This window comes from Cupressus sempervirens, chromosome 9, assembly GCF_028749045.1.
Source record: "Cupressus sempervirens isolate cs-2001-9-10 chromosome 9, ASM2874904v1, whole genome shotgun sequence".
NCBI lineage: Eukaryota > Viridiplantae > Streptophyta > Pinopsida > Cupressales > Cupressaceae > Cupressus > Cupressus sempervirens.
In genome coordinates, this window is record NC_143126.1 from 418,905,605 (window position 1) to 418,926,375 (window position 20,771).

General features: G+C 37.2%; 1 protein-coding gene across 3 annotated transcripts in view; it reads right to left on the reverse strand.

Moving 5' to 3' along the window:
• The window catches only part of LOC149539082 (zeaxanthin epoxidase, chloroplastic-like), a 240,480-nt gene that overhangs the window by 158,285 nt on the left and 61,424 nt on the right, over positions 1 to 20,771 (reverse strand). For all 3 annotated transcript variants that reach the window (XM_089800438.1, XM_089800439.1, XM_089800440.1), the window contains one exon: positions 15,933 to 16,180. In XM_089800438.1, the coding sequence (XP_089656564.1) occupies positions 15,933 to 16,180 (248 nt within the window). The remainder of the gene's footprint in view (positions 1 to 15,932; positions 16,181 to 20,771) is intronic.

A 20,771-nucleotide genomic window follows, 5' to 3' on the forward strand; every position in this document is an offset into this window, starting at 1 on the left:
GAAAGTGCATTTGGTCACATGGGGAAATAATAGGTGCGACTCCTATTTCAAACAATATGTTAAAAGGATATGTATTTCGGGAGTTATTATTATTTTAGTGGCCAAATTTTATTAAATCATTAAATGGCTTATTATAAAGTTATAATTTAACTTTATACTTTCAATAAAGTTGAGGGTTGAGTCATCATTGGAAGGGGTCATTTATTTAAATAATTCATGTAAGCCTATGCCAAGGTATTAATTAAAAGGTGCATAGAGTAATTATATTTCAAAATATAAACATGCAACCAAAAAGAAGAGTTTGCATTTAAGTGAAAAGTGTATGGAAGAAGCTATTAGTTGTTGGTGTATTGAAGAAGATTTTGGCCTTGATTGTTATAAAAGCAAGCCTCTAGATTTGATTCATTCGTCCTATTGCATTTTGATATTTTGCATTGAGAAGTATACAAGGGTTTGAGTGTTATTGTTGCTGAGAGAATGGTGAATTCTTTTGGTGCAGATTGCACTTTGAGTTGATGATTGTTATGTCAATGAATCGTGCCTAGATCTGATTTTCACACTGCAGATCAATCAAGAGTTTGGAAGGGGAATTTGTGCAAGAGATGGATTTAATATCAGTGCTATTTATTTGGTACATGGACGGCTTATAGGTGTTATCATACTAATGCATTAGTGGCCGAATCTGATGATTATATGGCTGTCCCGATCAGTAGCGTTTGTCTTTTTTGAGGGAGAGTTGAGAGTTCAAACAACTGCATTATGTATACCACTGCATCCAAGTGTGAGCAAGGGTATTTGTCTTATTTGGATGCTTCATAATTCTTCTCTAACATCCATGCCAACTTTGGGACGAGAACTAGTTGCAAGGAGCTAACCTCAACATTCTACCACTACCAAGTTCTTTGATAAACCTGAAAACTAAATGTGTCATCATTTGTTACTTTGGCATTGTAAATATTTGCAAAATCTCATACATTGAATAAAGTTGGTGAGCTAGTTGTGATGGCATTTTAATTTCATGCATTTTTATCTATCAAAAATTCTAGAAAAAACACCCATTAATGGGATTTGTGGGGCTGATCCTCATAGCTTGGCCAAAGAGCTGAATGGATTCCTCCAAATCAAGGATGGATAAAGATAAATTTAGATGGGGCTTCCAAAGGTAATCCTAGTCTATCTAGAATCGAGGTGGTGGCTAGAAGTGATAACGGAAGTATTTTGGCAATAACTGCGAAACAAATTGTGGTGGCACCAACAACCGCACAAAGTGTCTAGCAGCAGCGGAAGCTAGCTTTCTTAGACTAACTCTTGGGCTTCGAAGAATTCACTTAGAAGGCAATTCACACGTGATAATCTGTGGCATAACAAAGGGGGAACTTGAAGCTTGGCACTTGGCCAAGCATATCAAACAAATTTGGTGCCTCCTTGAAAGGTTTGAAGACTATAAAGTAACACATGTCCTAAGATCGTTGATACTCTTTCTAAGTTTGGAGCATGTGACAAGTATGAAGATCTCTTTGAAGATTTTTGTGGGATTCCAACTCATGAGTTGGATTTACCACCGTACTCACCCACACTCAACAAAGCATGATTTATGTAAGTGGAGGCAGGAGGTGCATACATCAAGCAAAGCCCATGCAAACATCTCTGGGAAGTATCTTCGGAAATTAGAGTGCACAGAAGTAATCATTCCTTCCCGTGTTTCTCGAAACTTCGGTCCCTACCTTAAGGTGTGATGAATTCAAGCGCACAACATTCAAACTGTTCAAGTTTCTTTCCTCTGGTAGAAGCGAACAATGTAGGCAAACTTCTCCTTAGCACCATAGGGAAAATTCCTTGCTCTGAGTGGCCAGTTTCAATGATCTGAATACGACATATCTTCTGGTACGATGACGAATTATTTTGGGAAGTGATGAAGCTCTTTCTCGGGGAAGAATTATGGGATCATGGTTGGCGGCCAAGGTCCAACCTCCACATTTCATCACTGTTTCTCACATTAGCTCTTATGGTTGTAGACACCAAAGAGGAAGTGAGATTCATAGCTAGGGCTTGCATTGTGCCCAAGTGGGGAGTTGGGTTGGATGATATCATCGACTAGGCAAAGGTTGGGTTTGGGATTCATATGGGCAATTGTTCATGGCGCCTAATTGGAGCTCCCCCAAGTGAACTTCAACCTCTCCTAGTGTAATCCTCTAAGACCCCTCCAATGGTGCACTTGTTGAGGAGTCTGTGCTGATAGGCGGTTGTTTGGTGCGACCGACGTATCAAAAGACAACTCCAATTCGTTCCACAGTGCTTTTGGACAAAGGCGGCCATCCTCAAATACGTTGGCAACTCCCCTAGGAAAACAAAAAGGGCAAGGAGGCCATTGGTGGCTCAAAGTGACAGAGGGTTGTGGAGGTGATGGGCATTGTGGATCATGGTGTTGCTCAATCGAGTGAGGAAAATGAAGGCCCTCAATTTTCTCCAAGCCCTGTTCTTGTTCCTATTGTTGGTTTGACTTCATCTCCAGAACAAGGGGGAGGCTTCAAAGAAGCGGTGGTCAAGTGCCTACAGCAAAGTCCCTAATGATCTTTGGGTAATTTTGAACTACACAAAGAAGGATTCAAATCTTTGGTTTAAGTAAAGTCGACATGGCTGGAGATTTTCTCTTAGATTTGGGATCATACCCTCTCTCGAGTGATTGTTTTTTGGCATACCCTGTCATGTAGGTTTTTGTTTTGAAAGTGTGTGTTGGGTTCAAATGTATATACTCTTTGATCACATGACATAATTATGTATCAAGGGGGGGTGTCGTGTATCGATGGTGGTATTGAACTTTGGTTGGGTCTGATATGGTTCTAATGGGAAGAATAATTCTCTCAATTTTGTAACACATTTTTTATATTAAAATAATGATTTATGTTACCGATCAAAAAAAAAATTCTAGAAAAGACCAAAAAAAACAAACATATTGAAATACACAAAAAAATTTGTGAACTTTTCAATAGTAAAAAGCAACCTACCACCATAGAGCCAATAGGGCTCTTTACAGTTGTATTGGAGAAGTTTCCTACCATCTTGTTGGGGGTTGGAAAATAAAATTCATAGAACTCTTATAGGTGATATTTGAGTGACCAACACTCTTGCTTTGTTTATATGGGTAAAACAAAATCTATACAGGATCTCATGCTAGGGTTCATGCATATCTTTTAGCAGTATAAAAATGCCTTTCAAGATTATAATAAAAAACTATTAGGACTTCTACAACATCCAGAGATCTTGGATCCTTTATTTGCAAAGAAAAAGGAAGCAAACACTTGTCCAATGTAATGTCCCAAAGGCAAACTTGGCCTGAAGGCAATCTCAGCACAAAGGCAATCTCAGTCCAAAGGGGATCTCGTCCCAAAGGGGATCATTGTCCGGAGGCAATCTCGACCCGAAGGCAACCTCAATCCAAAGGGGATCTCGACCCTAAGGCAATTTCTCTGATACCACTATAATGTTTCGACGGTGATTTCAGCCAATGGCGATCTCTATTCAGAGGTGATTTTTGTCCGAAGGTGTTCTCTAAAGGGAGTCAAAGGCCACACAAACGGAAGCCGAAGGTCGCATGAAAGGATGCCAAAGGCCACACGATAGGGAGGAAGAATTACAACAATCAGGTGTATTGTGGGTGTGAAGTTGTTGAAGATGTCTGATGGCATACGGCCAAGGAGTAGTGAGTAGCATATAGTAAAAACTATGAGTTGTACGGTGGAGAGAGAGGGTATGGTGCAGATCGTACGCTATTGTGTAATTAGTGTGGGGTGTGCAAGACGTATGGCCAAGATGTACAATGGAAATAGGAGGGTGTCCATACAGCAATCACGGAAAAATGAAGATTGATGTGTGGTGATTGGTGGTGCAGAAAGTATGTCAGAAGTATGGTTAGGTAGTCATACGATTGGGGAGGGCGTATGGAATGATGTGCTGGAGAGTGATTTGTCAGGGCCGTACAAAGGGATGAAGGGATGGGTACGGTGGACGGAAGCGAACTACCTTTAATGAGATAATGCAGTTGTTTATCAATCACAAAAATATCAATATGAGCCAAAGCGTACACTACTACACATGAACAAATATATATATATATATATATATATATATATATATATATATATATATATATATATATATATATATATATATATATATATATATATATATATATATATATATATATATATGTATGTATGTATGTATATATATCTTCCAAAAAAATGATACTTGCAAACAAGAATGATGCTCTAATTTGCTAGATCAAAACCAAGTAATACAAAGACAAAATAGGGTGAGGGTTGAATCCCACCAAAACCGGAATAGCCAAATAGGGAAGATCTTTCACTTCCGAAATGGAAAACAATACTAAACTCCAATAGGAATTCACAATACAAAGAAATAATCCAAATTGCATACTAAACAACTACCTATAGCCAATACTAAATACCCCTACGGAGAAACTTTCCAAGGATTTACATGTAACGCTGACACGGAAACACCTACAAATAAAATAAAAGATAGGTCCAAGATATACATAAATCAATTGAAACCACATACAAATATTATTAACTTGGGCCCCATATTTATTAATCATAGTAACTAATTAAAGGTCCTTTTATTATATTATTTAAATTTTGGAACCAATTATTTTATTAATTTAATTTAATTATTACATTAAAATTTGGGGACATGACAAATCCAAGCTGCCCAAAGATTGCTTGCCCTCAAGTAATCTGTCATCAGACGAAGGGCCAACAGCTCCAGGGTCCCAAATCAAACACGCAGTCGAGACGAGTGAAATGACATCAATCTTCCGCAGCACCACATTGCCATCAAACTTTTGTTGCGCCATTCTAATATAAACATTGGTGTTTCCTGAGTCACTAGGATCCCAAAGATGCCAATCATAAAATACATTGATGTCATCATGTTCATCAATCTCTTTTGGAAACTCATAACTTAGGCAGACCCTGTTGGTCTCGCGCAAAAGTCCCTCACAAAAAGATTGTAGTTATGCATGCCTTGAGCACGGTTGGAGGTTAGACTCCATTATCAATCAACAGTAGCAATTGTTTCTATAAACAACCTTTACCCCATTCTCTAGGTTCATGATTCCATTTATGTGATTCCAGATTATTATCCATGCTCTCCTGTAGATTAGCAGCCTTGCTCTCACCCCACACTGACAACATTCTAAGGGTTCACTTCAACATTGGCTTTGTTGTTTGCACCAGGATCCCAAACCTAGCACATAGGCGAAATGAGTGAATTGTCATCAAACCTCCCCTGCACCACACTGTTGTTAAGCATCCGCTACGCCACTCTGATATAAACATTGTTGTGTCCTTCAATAGGATCCCAATGATGCACATCGATGAAATCTTTCACGTCATTATGTTCAAAAATCTCTTTGGATATGGTAATAGGCACAGGTGACGATGCTGGTACAAACTTAGCCACTGACACAACCACTATTATTTTCCTAATTGGCAAATGCCCTTTGGATAAAACCTGTAGAATATTCCTAATAGACAAAATTTTGACGAACAGTTTCTTGATGAAGTGTATGTCGGCGAAGAGGGGCTTGGCCGTAAGTACCTCGACAACAGGAGCCTCAGCAAAGGGTGTCATGGCGACGGAAGCCCTAGCGAAGAGTACCTCGACAGAGAGAGCCTCGGCGTAGAGTGCCTCGGCAGCAAACAAAATTTCAGCTGCAGATAGAACTTTGATGGCACACAAAACCCCAACTGAAGCCTCAACGATGGACAGAGCCTCAACAGTGAGCAACACCTCAATGGCAACAAACGCAACCACTGTGACAAACACAGCTACAATAACAGAAACACAAAGACGACAGAGATAGCCACAATGACGTTGATGAGCACAACTATGAATATGATGACGGTGGTAGACATAGCCACGACGATGACAATGGACACAACGATGGCAACAGATACAAACTCAATAGCAAACATAGACTCGATGACGGCGACAAACACAACGACAATGGTTGACACAGACTCGACAACAAACACAGACTCGACCACAAACACAAACACAAACACGACGAGGGTGACAGATACAACGATGGGGACAGACACAGTGCCAGTGATGACAACAAACATAATGACGGTAAAGGACACAACGACAGTGACGACAACGGATACAATGATGGTGAGGAACATGATAACGGGCATGGCAACAAACACAACTACGATGACAAACAAAACCATAGTGACAGACATACAACCTTGGCAATAGACATGACCACAATGATGGACATAGCTTTGGTCATAGACACACAACCTCAGCAATAAACATGACCTCGGTGACGGATATAGCCTTAGGGACGAACACAGCCTTAATGACAGATTGAGCCACAGCAACAGACACAGCTTCTATGATGGACACAACCTCAGCAATGAGCACAACCTCAGTGACAGGAATAGCCTCGAGCACAACTTCGATGATGGGCACAACTTGATCCGTCCACGTCTTCACAAGATCTCTGCAAGCAACCTCTTCATTTTTTTGGTGTTCTCCCCATGTTGGTGTAGAGGAAAGATTTAGCAAATCCTCTAGGAGCATCCTTGCAATCATGCCTTCATTCTCCTCACGTAATGCATCACCCTTATCATTGTTGTTAATTTTCTCCTATTTGTGCAAATGAGATATTTGTTTTTCTTCACAATGTTTGAAAACATTACTGACCAATCTACATGCTACTATAGACGTGACACATTCTAGATTATGAACAGCCCATAACATAGATGTGATGGGTTGGGATATTTCATCCATCTCTTCAATGCATGAAATCATAAGACTCTCCATAGCAATTGAAACCTTAGTATCATGATCTTCCTTGATGGTGACCAAGAAGTGATGAAACATGTCATGGACCAAATTTTTGCAACTTGAGATTTAAGAGGAGATTACCCACTTTGACATTTGGACAATTCTCCAAGATAGTAGATTTCTTGCCAAAAGGATTATCACTGATGTCATCTAGGGTCTAAAAGCTGTCAACAATCAAATACAAGATCTCCATCATGGTGTTATCATCATACGGTGCTTTAGGAGCCGAAATTCTCAAGACCTCACTGAGACATGTTGTAATTGCCAACCTTTTTCCCTTGTCATGGTGTCTTAAAAGCCTAGGTTGGCTTAAGGCATCCTTACTTGGCGAGAGGATTCTCTGTATATATCTTGAAGGTAATTGGTTCACCTTACACAAACATACTTCAAATATATCTAATGGAAGATCAACACCCTCATTGAGCTCTTTGCCAATCTTTTGTAGTGCCTTTAACCACCACTCTCCATCATTGTTTAGCGCCATAGTGTGATCCAAATACCAAAATTTCTCCATCTTCCCGGCAGGCTAGCAAGATCACCAGCTCTAATACCATTGTAATGTACCTAAGGCCAACTTGGTCTAAAGGCGATCTTGGTCCGAAGGGGATCTCATCCCGAAGGGGACCTTTGTCCAGAGGCAATCTCGACACGAAGGCAACCTCGGTCCAAAGGGGATCTCAACCCGAAGGCAATTGTTTTGATACCACTGTAATGTTTTGACGGCAATTTCAGCCAACGGTGATCTTTGTCTGAAGGTGATTTTTGTTCGGAGGTGTTCTCTAAAGGGACAAACGCTGTGCAAAAGGAAATCAAAGGTTGCACGAAAGAATGCCAAAGGCCGCATGATAGGGAGGACGAACTACAACAATCAAGTGTACCATGGGTGTGAAGTTGACGGAGATGCCTGATGGCATACGGCCAGGGAGTAGTGAGTAGTGTACAGTAACAACTATGAGCTATACAATGAAGAGAGAAGGGGATGGTGTGGATTGTACGCTATTGTGTAATTAGTGTGGGGTGTGCAAGACATATGGCCAAGCCATACGATGGTAATAGGAGGGTGTCCATATGGTAATGACATAAATATGAAGACTGACATGCGGTGATTGGTCGTGCGGAAAGTATGTCAGAAGTACGGTTGGGGAGGGTCGTACGAAATGATATGTGTTAGAGGATGATTTGCCAAGGCCGTACAGAGGGATGAAGGGATGGGTACGGAGGATGGCGACGAACTACCTTTAATGAGATAATATAGTTGTTTATCAATCACAAAAATATCAATATGAGCCAAAGCGTACACTACTACACGCGAACAAATATATATATATATCTTCCAGAAACAATGATACTTGCAAACAAGAATGATGCTCTGATTTGCCACATCAAAACCAAGTAATACAAAGACGGAAAAGGGTAAGAGTTGAAACCCATCGAAACAGGAATACTCAAATATTGAAAATCTTTCACTTCTGAAATGGCGAACAATACCTGAACTCCAATAGGAATTCGCAATACAAAGAAATATCCAAATCACATGCTAAACAACTACCTACAGCCGGTCATAAATACCCCTAGGCAAAAACTTCTCGAGGGTTTACAAGTAACACCGACATGGCAACACCTACAAATAAAATAAAAGATAGGTCCGAGATATACATAAATCAATCGGAACCACAAATACAAATATTATTAACTTGCGCCCCATATTTATTAACTAAAGTAATTAATTAAAGGTCATTTTATTATATTATTTAAATTCTTGGACCTATTAAATTAATTTAATTATTACATTAAAATTTGTGGACATGACATTCAAATAAGTATAAAAGTTCAACACAATGGTGAGATTCACTTTGTGGCCAATCCTCTATTCAAGATGGATGCAATATTGTCTTATGACAATCCGCTTTTTGAGGTTGATGTTAATTACTCACCTGAGTGGAGCTGGACAAAGTTTACACCATCTGTAGACACAATTCAATTTCCTATAGCAGCAATTGGTGATGTTCCTATGTCTACCGCTTATGATGAGGATGTGTCTACATCCATTGCAGTTACAGGTGCATATGATACAATTAGGATGAGTGCATTTATAGAGAGCAACAAGGACCCACATGTCACATCGGGTTCTCCTATGGTTACATCCACTATAGATGTTGGTAATGAGATAGATGACAAGAGTTACATTCAGAGTTGTGACAGTCAGCGTTTGACCAAGGTGGGAGATATTTATTAGGACTACATAGAGAAGAGTATTCGCCGCGACTTCTCAAATCCACACGCAGAGCATTTAATGATGCATCAATGTGGATTGGTTCTAAGGATGTACCATCCTTTGTGGGATGAGTATACCATCCTTTGGGATATGAGTATTTTTCCATTTGCAGTAGATGGTATCAGTCATTGCAAGTTTAATTACTTGCAGAGTCAACACATCTATGGGAGCCTTGTAGAGGATAGAGAAAGTGCTAGTGATACTACCACTTTCAAATGTTCTGATCTCCATAGTACAGATGGATGAGCATTCAGGAGCATTTAGTGTGCTTTGGGTCCTGAATGCTGACATGGTTAGCACTGAGGTTTGGTCAAGTCTTGTTGATTGGTTTCACCACTTAGGGATTGGTGAAGTTGAGTTCAAAGTTGAGTAGCAGATGTCAAAGGATGTTCTTCTTGGCAAGGTTTTGTTCCGTGTTTGGGATCCTTCTAGTGCATCGAGATTTCAGAAAGGGCTCGTAGAGGAGTTTTGAGATGTGTACATGATGTCGAGTACATATAGTTTTACTTTTGACTCTTGTATGCATTATCTTTTTCAGGTGCACAGTTCAGCTGTGCATGTGTCAAAATAGTGTGGATGGTAGCTCACTTTGCACAGTTTGGGTAAGCAAACTTTGTCATCTTACTGAGTTGCTTCTGTTTGAGATGTTCAATCCTTCCACGTATATAATCGGATTTGCTTCAATTTGGAAAGTTCAATCAATTGTATTAGTGATGATGTTAAAAAAGTTGGTTACTGATCGAAGGGACATTACTCAATCTAATTTGTAGGATCTGGGTGGATTGTGATGTTTGTTTTTGCTCCAGGATTGTTTGGGGACAAGCAATCTTAGGGAGAGCAGACTGTAATGTCCCCATTTTCACTAGCATCAAAGTTTGAGGGACTAGCCTATTATTGTGATCCTCGTAGGCTAATTATTAAGGATAGAGGATCTTCTGAGGCAGATGCTTGATAATGGGAGGGTCTTGTCTTCTTCACAATTTAGTATGTTCCAGATTGGTCTTTGTTTGGCTCAGATTGGACTTTTTTCGAGCTTTGTTTCATGTACTTACTATTATGGTAAGCCTAGCGATGATTGAGAGTTTTTAGAAAGTGTATTTGGTCGCATGTAGAATAATAAGTGCAACACCTATTTCAAAGGTATGTTAAATGGATATGTATTTTAGGAGTTATTTTGTGGCCAAATTATTGGCTTATTATAAAGTTATAATTTAACTTTATACTTAAGTTGAGGGTTGAGTCATCATTGGAAGGGGCCATTTCTTTAATTAATTCGGGGAAGCCTATGCCAAGGTATTAATTAAAATATACATAGAGTAACTTTTATTTTGAATTTTGAATATGCAACCAAAAAAGCAAAGTTCGCATTTAAGTGAAAAGTGTATCAAAAAAGCTATTAGTTGTTGGTGTGTTGAAGAAGAATTTGGCCTTAATTGTTATAAAAGCAAGCCGCTAGATTGGATTTATTCATCCTATTGCATTTCGATATTTTCATTTTGTGCTGTTAAGTATCCAAGGGTTTGAGCATTTTTTCTACTGAGAGAATGGTGAGTTCTTTTAGTGGAGTTTGCACTCTGAGTTGGTGATTGTTATGCCAATGAATTGTGCCTGCATCTGGTTTCTACACTGCAAATCGATCAAGGGTTTGGATGGGAATTGTGTGCAAGAGATAGATTTAATATCACAGCTATCTATTTAATGCATGGACGTATCACAGGTTTGATCATACTACCGCATTGAATGGCTGAATCTGATGATTATATGGCTGCTACGATTGGTAGCATTTCTTTCTGAGGTAGTGTTGGGAATTCAAACAGTTACGTTTTGTATGCTATTGTGTCCAAGTGTAAGCAAGGATATTTATCTTAGTTGGTGGTTTCATAACTCTTCTCCAACAACCACGCCAACTTTCGGATGAGAACTAGTTACAGCAAGGGGCTAACGGCAACATTCTACCACTGCCAGGTTCTTTGAAAATTCTGAAAATTAAATGTTTACATCATTTGTTACTTTGGCATTGTAAAGATTTGCAAAATCTCATACATTCAATAAAGTTGGTGAGCTAGTTGTGATGGCGTTTTAATTTCATGTATTGTTGTTATCTTTCAAAAATTCTAGAATTTTTTTTTAAAACCATATATATTAAAAACCACAAAAAAGTTGCAAACTTTTCAAAAATAAAAAGCAATCTGCCAGCATAGAGCCAGCAGGGCTCTTTACAGAACATCTATTTTGAAATAAGAGAATAGAATAAACAACCCACCCTGATTTAGCCTAATGTATATAGTAAATAAGTGTTTTGTTGATTCTAGTAGCAATAAGAGTGGGGAGCCTTCCCTGAAAATAGGAGAGGCTGTCTCTCACATGCTGTGGTTGGAACCACTGTTTTGCAATTGATCCTAAACACTGTTGGTTGCAAAATATTCACCGAGCACCATGGAAGGTCAAATTTCAGCTTCATATCAAGAACAATCAGTGTTGTATGCTGTAAAGATCCCACTTCCAAAGCTCCCATACTGGCATGGGTAGCTAGGATGTTGGCAAAAGTTATGGAATTTCACTTGAACCCTGATACTTGCATTTGCTTGAAAGTTCCTAAACTCTTCTTAAGAAATCTATTTTGTGCATATTCTGAAACCATATTGAGGCATCACAAATTTTGTATTATTCACTGAATCCTCGTGACAGTAGATTTTATAAAAATGCATCTATGATTCTCAGGACGAGACTTCACAGCTGAAACCAAACTGGATTTCCCATCAAGGCATTTTGTTGAACAGATCACGTGCCTTGTCTATGCTATCACTTTTACATACATGTCTAGCAGAGAAGTTACAAATATAACATCTAAAAAATGTCCCCTTCCTTTATTTTTGAAATCAATACCAACTTTATTTTATGTCCAGTAAGCCCATTTTTTTCATTCTAATTTTATTTGATTCAGATTTTGGTAACATATTGTATTCCTAAAGTTCAGGACTTGTATCAGCATACGCCTAGAATTTTCAGGGTAAAGTTGTGACTGAAAAACATAGTGTTAGATCTTTCTGAGATTTATTCAATAATTTTCCTGTTTAGATCCTATGATGATAGATCATGCAGTTCAAAGACTTGGAGTCCACAGGGAAAAATGTAAAAGAATTTTGTGCATATCCTACAACCATTAAAGCCCACAAAACCATATCTCTTTGAGGTGTTACATGTCTACCAAGGTAGTTGAAGCCAGTGAATATAATTTAAGTGTTTGTTTTCTCAGGATGAGCTTCAACAGCTAAAACATAGAGCTGAATTTCCCATCAAGGCATTTTGTCAAACAGATCATGTGCCTTGTCTATGTTATCCCACTTTGCAAAAATGTCTAGCAGGGCAGTTACAATATAACATCTAACGAATGTCCCCCTTCCTTTATTTTTTAAAATCAGTACCTACTTTTACTCTCTATGTCCAGTATGCCCATCTTTCTTCAAGCTAATTTTTATTTGACTCAGATTTTGACAGTGTTACTTGGGGTCGCGTCCCCGGTATATTTTCAGCCGTCCCAATCCCGGAAACATCTCAGAGACTTGGGGAAACCTAGGGGACTTTCACTTTAACTTCTGGAACAAATTAGATTTTGACTCTCAAAGTAACACAAATTTGGCATATGAATTCTGCTGAGTCTTATATTTTAAGGTTCTATTATGTATTAGTACATGCTTTATCCATGTTTTCATATAAATATTTTTAATTTCTCTATATATTTTAATTTCTCTACTGTTATACAGTTGTTGCCATAGATTGTCCCCCTCCGTCCTCAAAATTGGCAAAATGCCAAAAACTTTTGCCTCCCAGAAACCTGTTCCACTCTCCCCTGTCATCCCCATCCCAGACACTTGAGGAACATAGGATTTTGATAATACATTATATTCCTTAAGTTGGGGACTTGTAGCAGCATACACCAAGAATATTCAAGGTAACATTGTGACTAAAAAAATTAGTGCCAGATCTTACTGAGATCTGCTCAAGAATTTTCCTGTTTAAATTCTATGATGATAGATCATGCAGTTCAAAGACTTGGAGTCCATGGGGAAAAACATCAAAGATTTTAGTGTATATCCTACAACCATTACAGCCCATGAAACCATATCTCTTTGAGGTTTTACATGTCTACAAATATGAGTTGAAGCCAGGGAATATAAATGAAGTGTTTGATTTCTTTGTCGTGGGTAGGGATTTCCATAAAAGAGGCTGTACCTTTTATTATTGTCTCAAGAACTTGATTACTGTTGATTGATAGGTAAGGGGCCTACACACACATCAATTATAATGTGCTATATGAAATTCTTATTACAAGAAGTAATATGCACTCGGTGGATAATCATAGATTGCTTAAATTTGCTGCTACAAGATACATGTGTTATATTAATCTATTTAAATTTGGCTGTATTGCAAAAATTTAGCTATGTTTACCTTTCAAACATGGATGGACCTTTCAGTGTGATATTTTCATTTCGATGGTACTATCTCATATCCATCCAATTTTATTTGAAGTCATTTCATGTTTTCAACAACTTCTTTTTTTTCCCTCGTTCTGCTTCACTACTTTTCCACAATTTCTGCATCTATCATATTGATGCACTGGCCATTTGTTTCATATTGATTCCATGGTACTGTCTAGTTTCTATCCAGTTTTTTTAAACAGACATTTGTGTTTTCAATGACTTCTCTTTTTGCCCTGAGACTGTTTCACTGCTTGTCCACAATTTATTCATCTATCATATTGCTGCTCTGAATGTGCTCTTGTTTGTTTAAGATGCTGAATGAGTTCTTATTGTTGACAGAGGGTGCTATTTCTTCAGATGTTGCTATACCTACTGTTGATGCTCTAGTAGAGCAAGTTGCTCAAGCGTTTGATTACTTTGGTTTGCTTGCTGTTGATTATATACCAGAGCAGGTTGCTAATTGTTTGATTCCTTTGGTATTCTTTTGTCATCCCAAAAATAAAAGATACTTTTCATCACAGTCAAGCTTAGCTCAAAGCTTACTTATGCTCTGCAGTCCTTTCACAGCAGTACAAATGTTAAGAGTCACAACATTGCAATTATCTGAATGCAAATTCCAGCATTGCTCTTTTTAGTAAAAGGCAGGGACTCCAGCTGCATTGCAGCTCTTTCTATGTTTAGCTATCATATAAAGTTCAATATATGTGCAGATGAAGTAAATTGACACGATTATATTATTATTTGCAAGTTTTGTATTGAATGTTTAAATGAAGTAGGTCTAGTAGCTTTATATGTCATTCAACTCTTTTGAATTACCAAACCTTTTATGTTATTTAAAATTTAAACCAATCCTAGCCTTTTGTCCATTTTGACAACTCAAATTTTCTTTAGTTGAACAATGAGGCATGGTAGTTGATGTAGAGTTTACTTACAATAAGAAAAAAGAACCTCACTCTAAAAAACGTGTTGAACCATCTTGTGCCCTAACCTGTGAACCAAAATAGTAAATTTTTATTTCAATTTTTTTTCTATTACAAACTTAAAAAACACATGTTTACTTTGGAACACCCCAAGCTATTTATATGTAAATATCAGGTATATGTTTTAAAATCAGATTACTTTTTGTCACAGATAGCTTCCGCTTCTAAGTTGCAAAATAGTTCTACCATGCCCACTACCGTCTTCTGTCTCTCAAAAAGGTTTGTATTAAAAAGCCAAAATCTTGATTAATTGGAAAGAGAAGCATTACAAGATAACATATTTGAGAAATCATTCATGCTGGAGGATGATTCAAGTTCACCTTTAAATTTGAGGTTAAATACTACCAATACTAGGAGGGTAAAGAAAAATTTGTAGATTGTAGTTGGTTCATGTACGATAATACCAATAATTATATTTTTTAATTCTGACACTTTGAGGACTGTATGACATACCTAATCATTGATTTATGACAAATGGATAATCAAAATAGACTAACGTGCTTTTCAAATTCAGTCTTTACACATCTCATGCACTACAAATGGATAATCAAAATAGACTAACGTGCTTTTCAAATTCAGCCTTTACACATCTCATGCACTAACATATTTTTTGTGCATTTAATTAATTTTTTTATTTGGCAAGTTTTTTCAAATCCCAAGTCAAAGTCAAAATTTTGGTATACCAAGTTTTTGCCTGGCCCCAATTTTCAAACTATGGTGAGCATATCTCTAGCTATTAATAATTTCAAGATTAATTTATACATCGATGTAACAAACTAAGTAGATTGTAAATTAAATATAAAGCATGCTAAGTACAGAATAAGCATTATAGACTTAGTACAAATAAGGCATGACAGAGTTTGTACAAAATTGTGAGACTCGTATTGGAGGCTAATATTATGTAGATTACAAAGGGCATATCATTATGAATTTAATCTAATAAAATTTATATTTTGGTGTTTGCAAGCAATAAGCTCATCTGTCCTAACATTACCATAAAAAAAGTAGATTCATCAAAAACCAATGCATCTAGATGCACAATAAAAAAACATAAATGAGATCATTTGTCATAATTACGACTCTATTTACAGCTTACCAAGGAAATTAAAATATTAGGAGGCATAGTTTTAGTAGTTTATACTGAAGTTCGTAACAATAGAATAAAAATCAAATATTAGAAAATTTCATCTGCAATGGATACTTTAAGCTGTAACGGAATTTAAGAAATTAAATCTGTTATAAAATATTGAATTTAGCACATATTCATATAGATCATCCATCATGTTACAAAATGTTATGAAGCTGAGATAAACAACTAACCTGGTGTGGCATATAATAAAGCAAGCGATGTGATGAGTGGACAACATCGACATCTACAAATTTTGCTAAAGTTTGTTGTGCACTCTTCCATGGGACTGACATTGCAGTTTTTTCTGCAAATTCGGTTACCTTGGTTGACACTTCCTTCCCATCTCTCACCAAAATAGACTTCTTTCTAGTAGCATAAATGCCTTCTTCAGCCATGACTGTACTAAGGCCTGGTTGAATACCTTCCAAAGCTTTGATTCCTAACATCAAGAACGGTATCACAATCAGGTATTATAATAATTAAGAAAATTAGACAATGCAACTTTTAATGATTTCCAGATAATTTTAACACCATCAGCCTATCAGGGAATCTTTTGAGGGGTTCAACTATTGTGAATTTAGTCTAATTGTTTATGACTATAGAAGAATTAAATATATATGTAATATATCATATGCATTCTGATAAATAAGTCCAGTCCAAACATGCATTGAAAAATATTTTGTTCTTAAATACTGCGTGAAAGATCCCCAACTCGATTTGGAAAATTCCTGATGTTTTTGTTTTTGATTTTCTTTGACCAGAGTTTTAGGAGAAATTTGTCTAATTTTTGTTTTCTTTAGTTTTTGTTGTTTTCTGATTATTGTTTTGTATTTTTTTATAATGCTGATTGCAACACATAAATCTGGAAATCTGATAACTTATGCTGAAAGGAAATGAATCAACCAATAAATCGATAAGTAATTAGTAATTAATAATTTCTGAATCTTTATTTCCCAAGGATGATTTCTACATACCCATACCCCAACTGTACAGATCGGGTCTGTACAACAGAAGACAAGTGGCAATGATATGTCATTCAAGGTTCTGTTTTTTCTCGTGCTGTCTCCAATGCCGATGCTGTCCAAGGATAAATCTGAAGGATTTATGCTGACTTCTGCTAACCAAGACCCACGATCAGCTGGAATGGACATAATCTCTGCTTGTAGTTGTATGGCTAGGGTAGAAATGAATCAAAATGCATAAACCCGACACCAACTCCCTGATCTGTAATTCTGATCGCTATGAACTGCTCTCAACAAGTCCGATTCAAGATTTCTCCTCAAGATTTCAATGCTTCTTTGATAATATCTTTAAAGAACTATACTGAAACCAAGCACCAGGAAAGCTAGGGTTTCGTCAAACTCCCTATTCTTCCAAGAGTTTTAACTTTTATGGATGATTGAAAATGGTTGCCCCAATCTAGTTTTATCTCATTTTGCTTTTCCCTCCATATGGTTGACCCAGTTAGGGTTTTCATGCTTTTTATTTTAATGACTTTTATTATATTTATTCCTTCTGCTAGAAGTTTGAACCTCTTGAGGCATTATTTTAATTTATCACTAAAATGTGGCTATTTTTTTTAAACACTTATTCACCTTGCTTAGGAAAGTGTGCCGTGGGCCACTATTATATTTTATTATAGTTATAAAGTGCCTTGTTTAAATCACTTTATTATTATCTTATTTAAATCAAACTTAGGAAATTAAATATTAACTAATCATGCGGACTCTAAACTGAAATCTGACTGATGCCACCAATCCATGGATACTCTATGAATGTTGCAAGCGAACTAACACTCTCCCCTACAAAATAGGGGTCCTCCCTAAAAATAGGAACTGCAACCAAAGTCTCCAAAATGATCATAGAGGTCCCCTAATGCATTTCAGTCAACTCTTAGTCAATCTTTAAAAATTAGTAATTCATCCTAAAATACAAGAGACTCTCCCTATCAGCCCAAAACGGCTCATAAAGCCTTGCGTAGCTCCAAAAACCTCTACATGAGTCCCCTATCCATACTACTGACCTACAAGATCCTGAATAATAGGTCAACCTCATCCGACTATTGTGTGGCCTAAGAAAGGGACATTATTGTCCTCCCTTCCCAAAATCGCTTACACACAAGCAACTGCAAAGCTAGATGCTGAAATATAGTCTCTCCTTCCCATGTGGCATCCTCCATGGGCAAGTCCCTCCAAAAAACCAAGTACTCTCCGATTACTCTACTCCTCAACCTCCTCTCCTTGGTGTCTAAAATCTCAATAGCAATTGAGATCAATTTTCCCTCATCCAATGGAGGCAACTCAGGTGAGGAAACAATATGCTACCCCAAAGCCTTATCTAAGCACAACAAATGAAACACATTACATATCTTGCTCTTAAAAGGTATCTCAAGCTCATATGCCACCTCCCCGATCCTCCTCAATACCCTATATAGGCTGCAAAATAGAGGCTTGAGTTCTTTGCCCTATGCTTCTTAAGTGTACTTTGCCTGTAGGGTTGTAAGTGCAAGAAGGCCATGTCTCCAACCTCAAACATCTTGTCGTTCTGATGTCGATCCACATACAACTTTTGCTGATTTTGTATATGATGAGTATTATCATTAAGTTCTGTAAAGATATCCAAACAGTCTTGTAACCTATCCCAAGCTCTAGGCACTATACTATAACCCAGCACCAAGTCCTCCACTAATCATAAGGCATCATAACCACATAAAGCTTAGAAGAGAGCCATACCAATAGACATGTGGTACGTAGTAATAACAATACTACCCAAATACAACCAACGCACCCATGCTCTCTACTAGCCTGAAATATAATTATGCAAATAACCCTCAACACATTTATTAATTATCTCCATTTGTACATCCATCTGAGGGTAGTGCTAATGTGAGCTTTATGGCACTACAACATGCAGAATCAATGACTTAATATTCCAAGATGAAATACCAAATTTCCAACTCTCCCTTGAACAAGGATGCTCATATGCTAAACATTATACATAGATTGTGTGATAAAATGAGACAACCTCAAGGTTCCTTCTTATTGTGGACTTTCACTCAATTATATTAATGTGATATGCAAGTTATCACAAAGGGACTTATGCTATTCATTCAATGGATACCAACTTGACTTTAACTTCTTCCAACCAAATAAATGCAAAGGGTCTAGAAAGCTAATCTACTCCTAGAACGTAAGAGATGACAAATACCTTTATGACTCTACAAAACTTAATTTGACCATTGACATCAACCAAGCTAGTGCAATCTCCTAAGGTAATGTAAGATGTTCAAGCTAACACCATTTCATTAACACTAACCATCAATGCATATCAATGTGCAAGTAACAACCGAAGTTAAGTTCATAAATATGTCGTTTGACCACATAGGACAAACTTACAGTCATCAAGCAGGTAGTGGTTTGATCTAAGCAAATTTGCCAAAGATGGATCCAATTACCTTTCATTCAACTAAACACTACTTCTAATCAGCATGAAATAAAATTCTATTCTAAATAAGAAAATGTAGAAACCATGCAATACTCCAAGCCAACACAAGAAATCCACCATGAAGACCAACAATGAAATGGGAATTACTTTGATAGCATTATGGCAACAATTCCAACAAGTCTCTCCTACTCTACCTCTAATGAGTTATAAATGAGGAGACCTTGGCCTTTTATGTTTTTTCAATTACAATGAAGGGCCAAGATTATGCCAACATTGCCTTAATCTACCTAACTACTACAATCATTAAATGCTTATCCAATTACATGAAAATAACACCTTGTGAGCCAATAAGAAAATTACAATGCTTTTGAGAACCAATAGATTAGGTATAGGTGTGATGTGGACTCCACATGTACACTTGGTATAATTTGATTGGCTGTGCTTGGAACCGTGTAACTGGAGCTTTCTTGGTTGAAGAGGAGTGGGTGCCATCTCAGCATCTTTATCTCAAAGACTTGATCAAATCTTTGTTGATTATAAAATATCTCTTGATGCTCAACATTATCAAGCCTTCAACTGTGATGGCATATTGCCAAATTACTTCATCTTCTTAATTTTTCTCCTTTTGAGAATCTTCTCACTGCCATGATTTTGAACTTGTGATGGTATTCCATGTGATTAAATCTTGAACTCAAATTGGAATCTTTATTTTATCTTTCATTCTTGAACCTTCAACTTGCCTTTGAAGTCCCAAGCCTTATCATGCTACCACTCTCAATTCTCCAAGCATCTCCTTTCGTGATTACCTAGCCAAACAAAACAAAAAATTGGATCAAATTCGTGAAATAGATATGAAATTCTTTATAAACTCAGCAATTTTCACCTTCAAATTATGAGATAAAATAGTTCAAATCAACTTTGGCAATTTCTATTAACTCAATTTCAAACTATTTTGACATGTAAGTGCTAGAAACTCTGAATTTGAAAGGGGCTAGACTAGTTTCAAGCTTGAATTGTTACTCTACAAGCTGGCAGAAATCAGAGGCATGAATTTCCAAGTGGGACATGGAGTGATGGGATTCTGAGCTCTCCAAGTCCCAATCCCACCAACATTAAGGTTTTTTGGAATATGATGTTTGGGCTAATTCAAGTTTGATCACTAATTTCATGCCCTTCAACATATATCAGTTCATACCCAGGTTTGCAACTCACAGCCCTGCTTTTTTCAAATTTTAATAAAAACTTCATTTTGCCTATGAAACAATTGATTTTCATCTTGAAATGATTCTTTCCCAATGCCATGGTGCCCAAGGAATTGAGATTTTCTCAAGAAATAAGGGTCGAAATATGAGAATTGGCAGTATTAAGAATCCTGACAAGAGGTCGGATTCCAACCTAGTGTTAGGATTGGGAATCTCGACAAGAGGTCAGATTCTGACCCTATGTCAAGATTCAGTGCTTTTATTTGCCCTTTCATAAATTATTCTATCTGCATTGGGAGGTCACCCTTCTTTTTTCCAGTTTTCAAACAAATTAATTCACAATGCTAAGGCAATATTCTAGGGGTTGTTGAGAATAAGAATCCT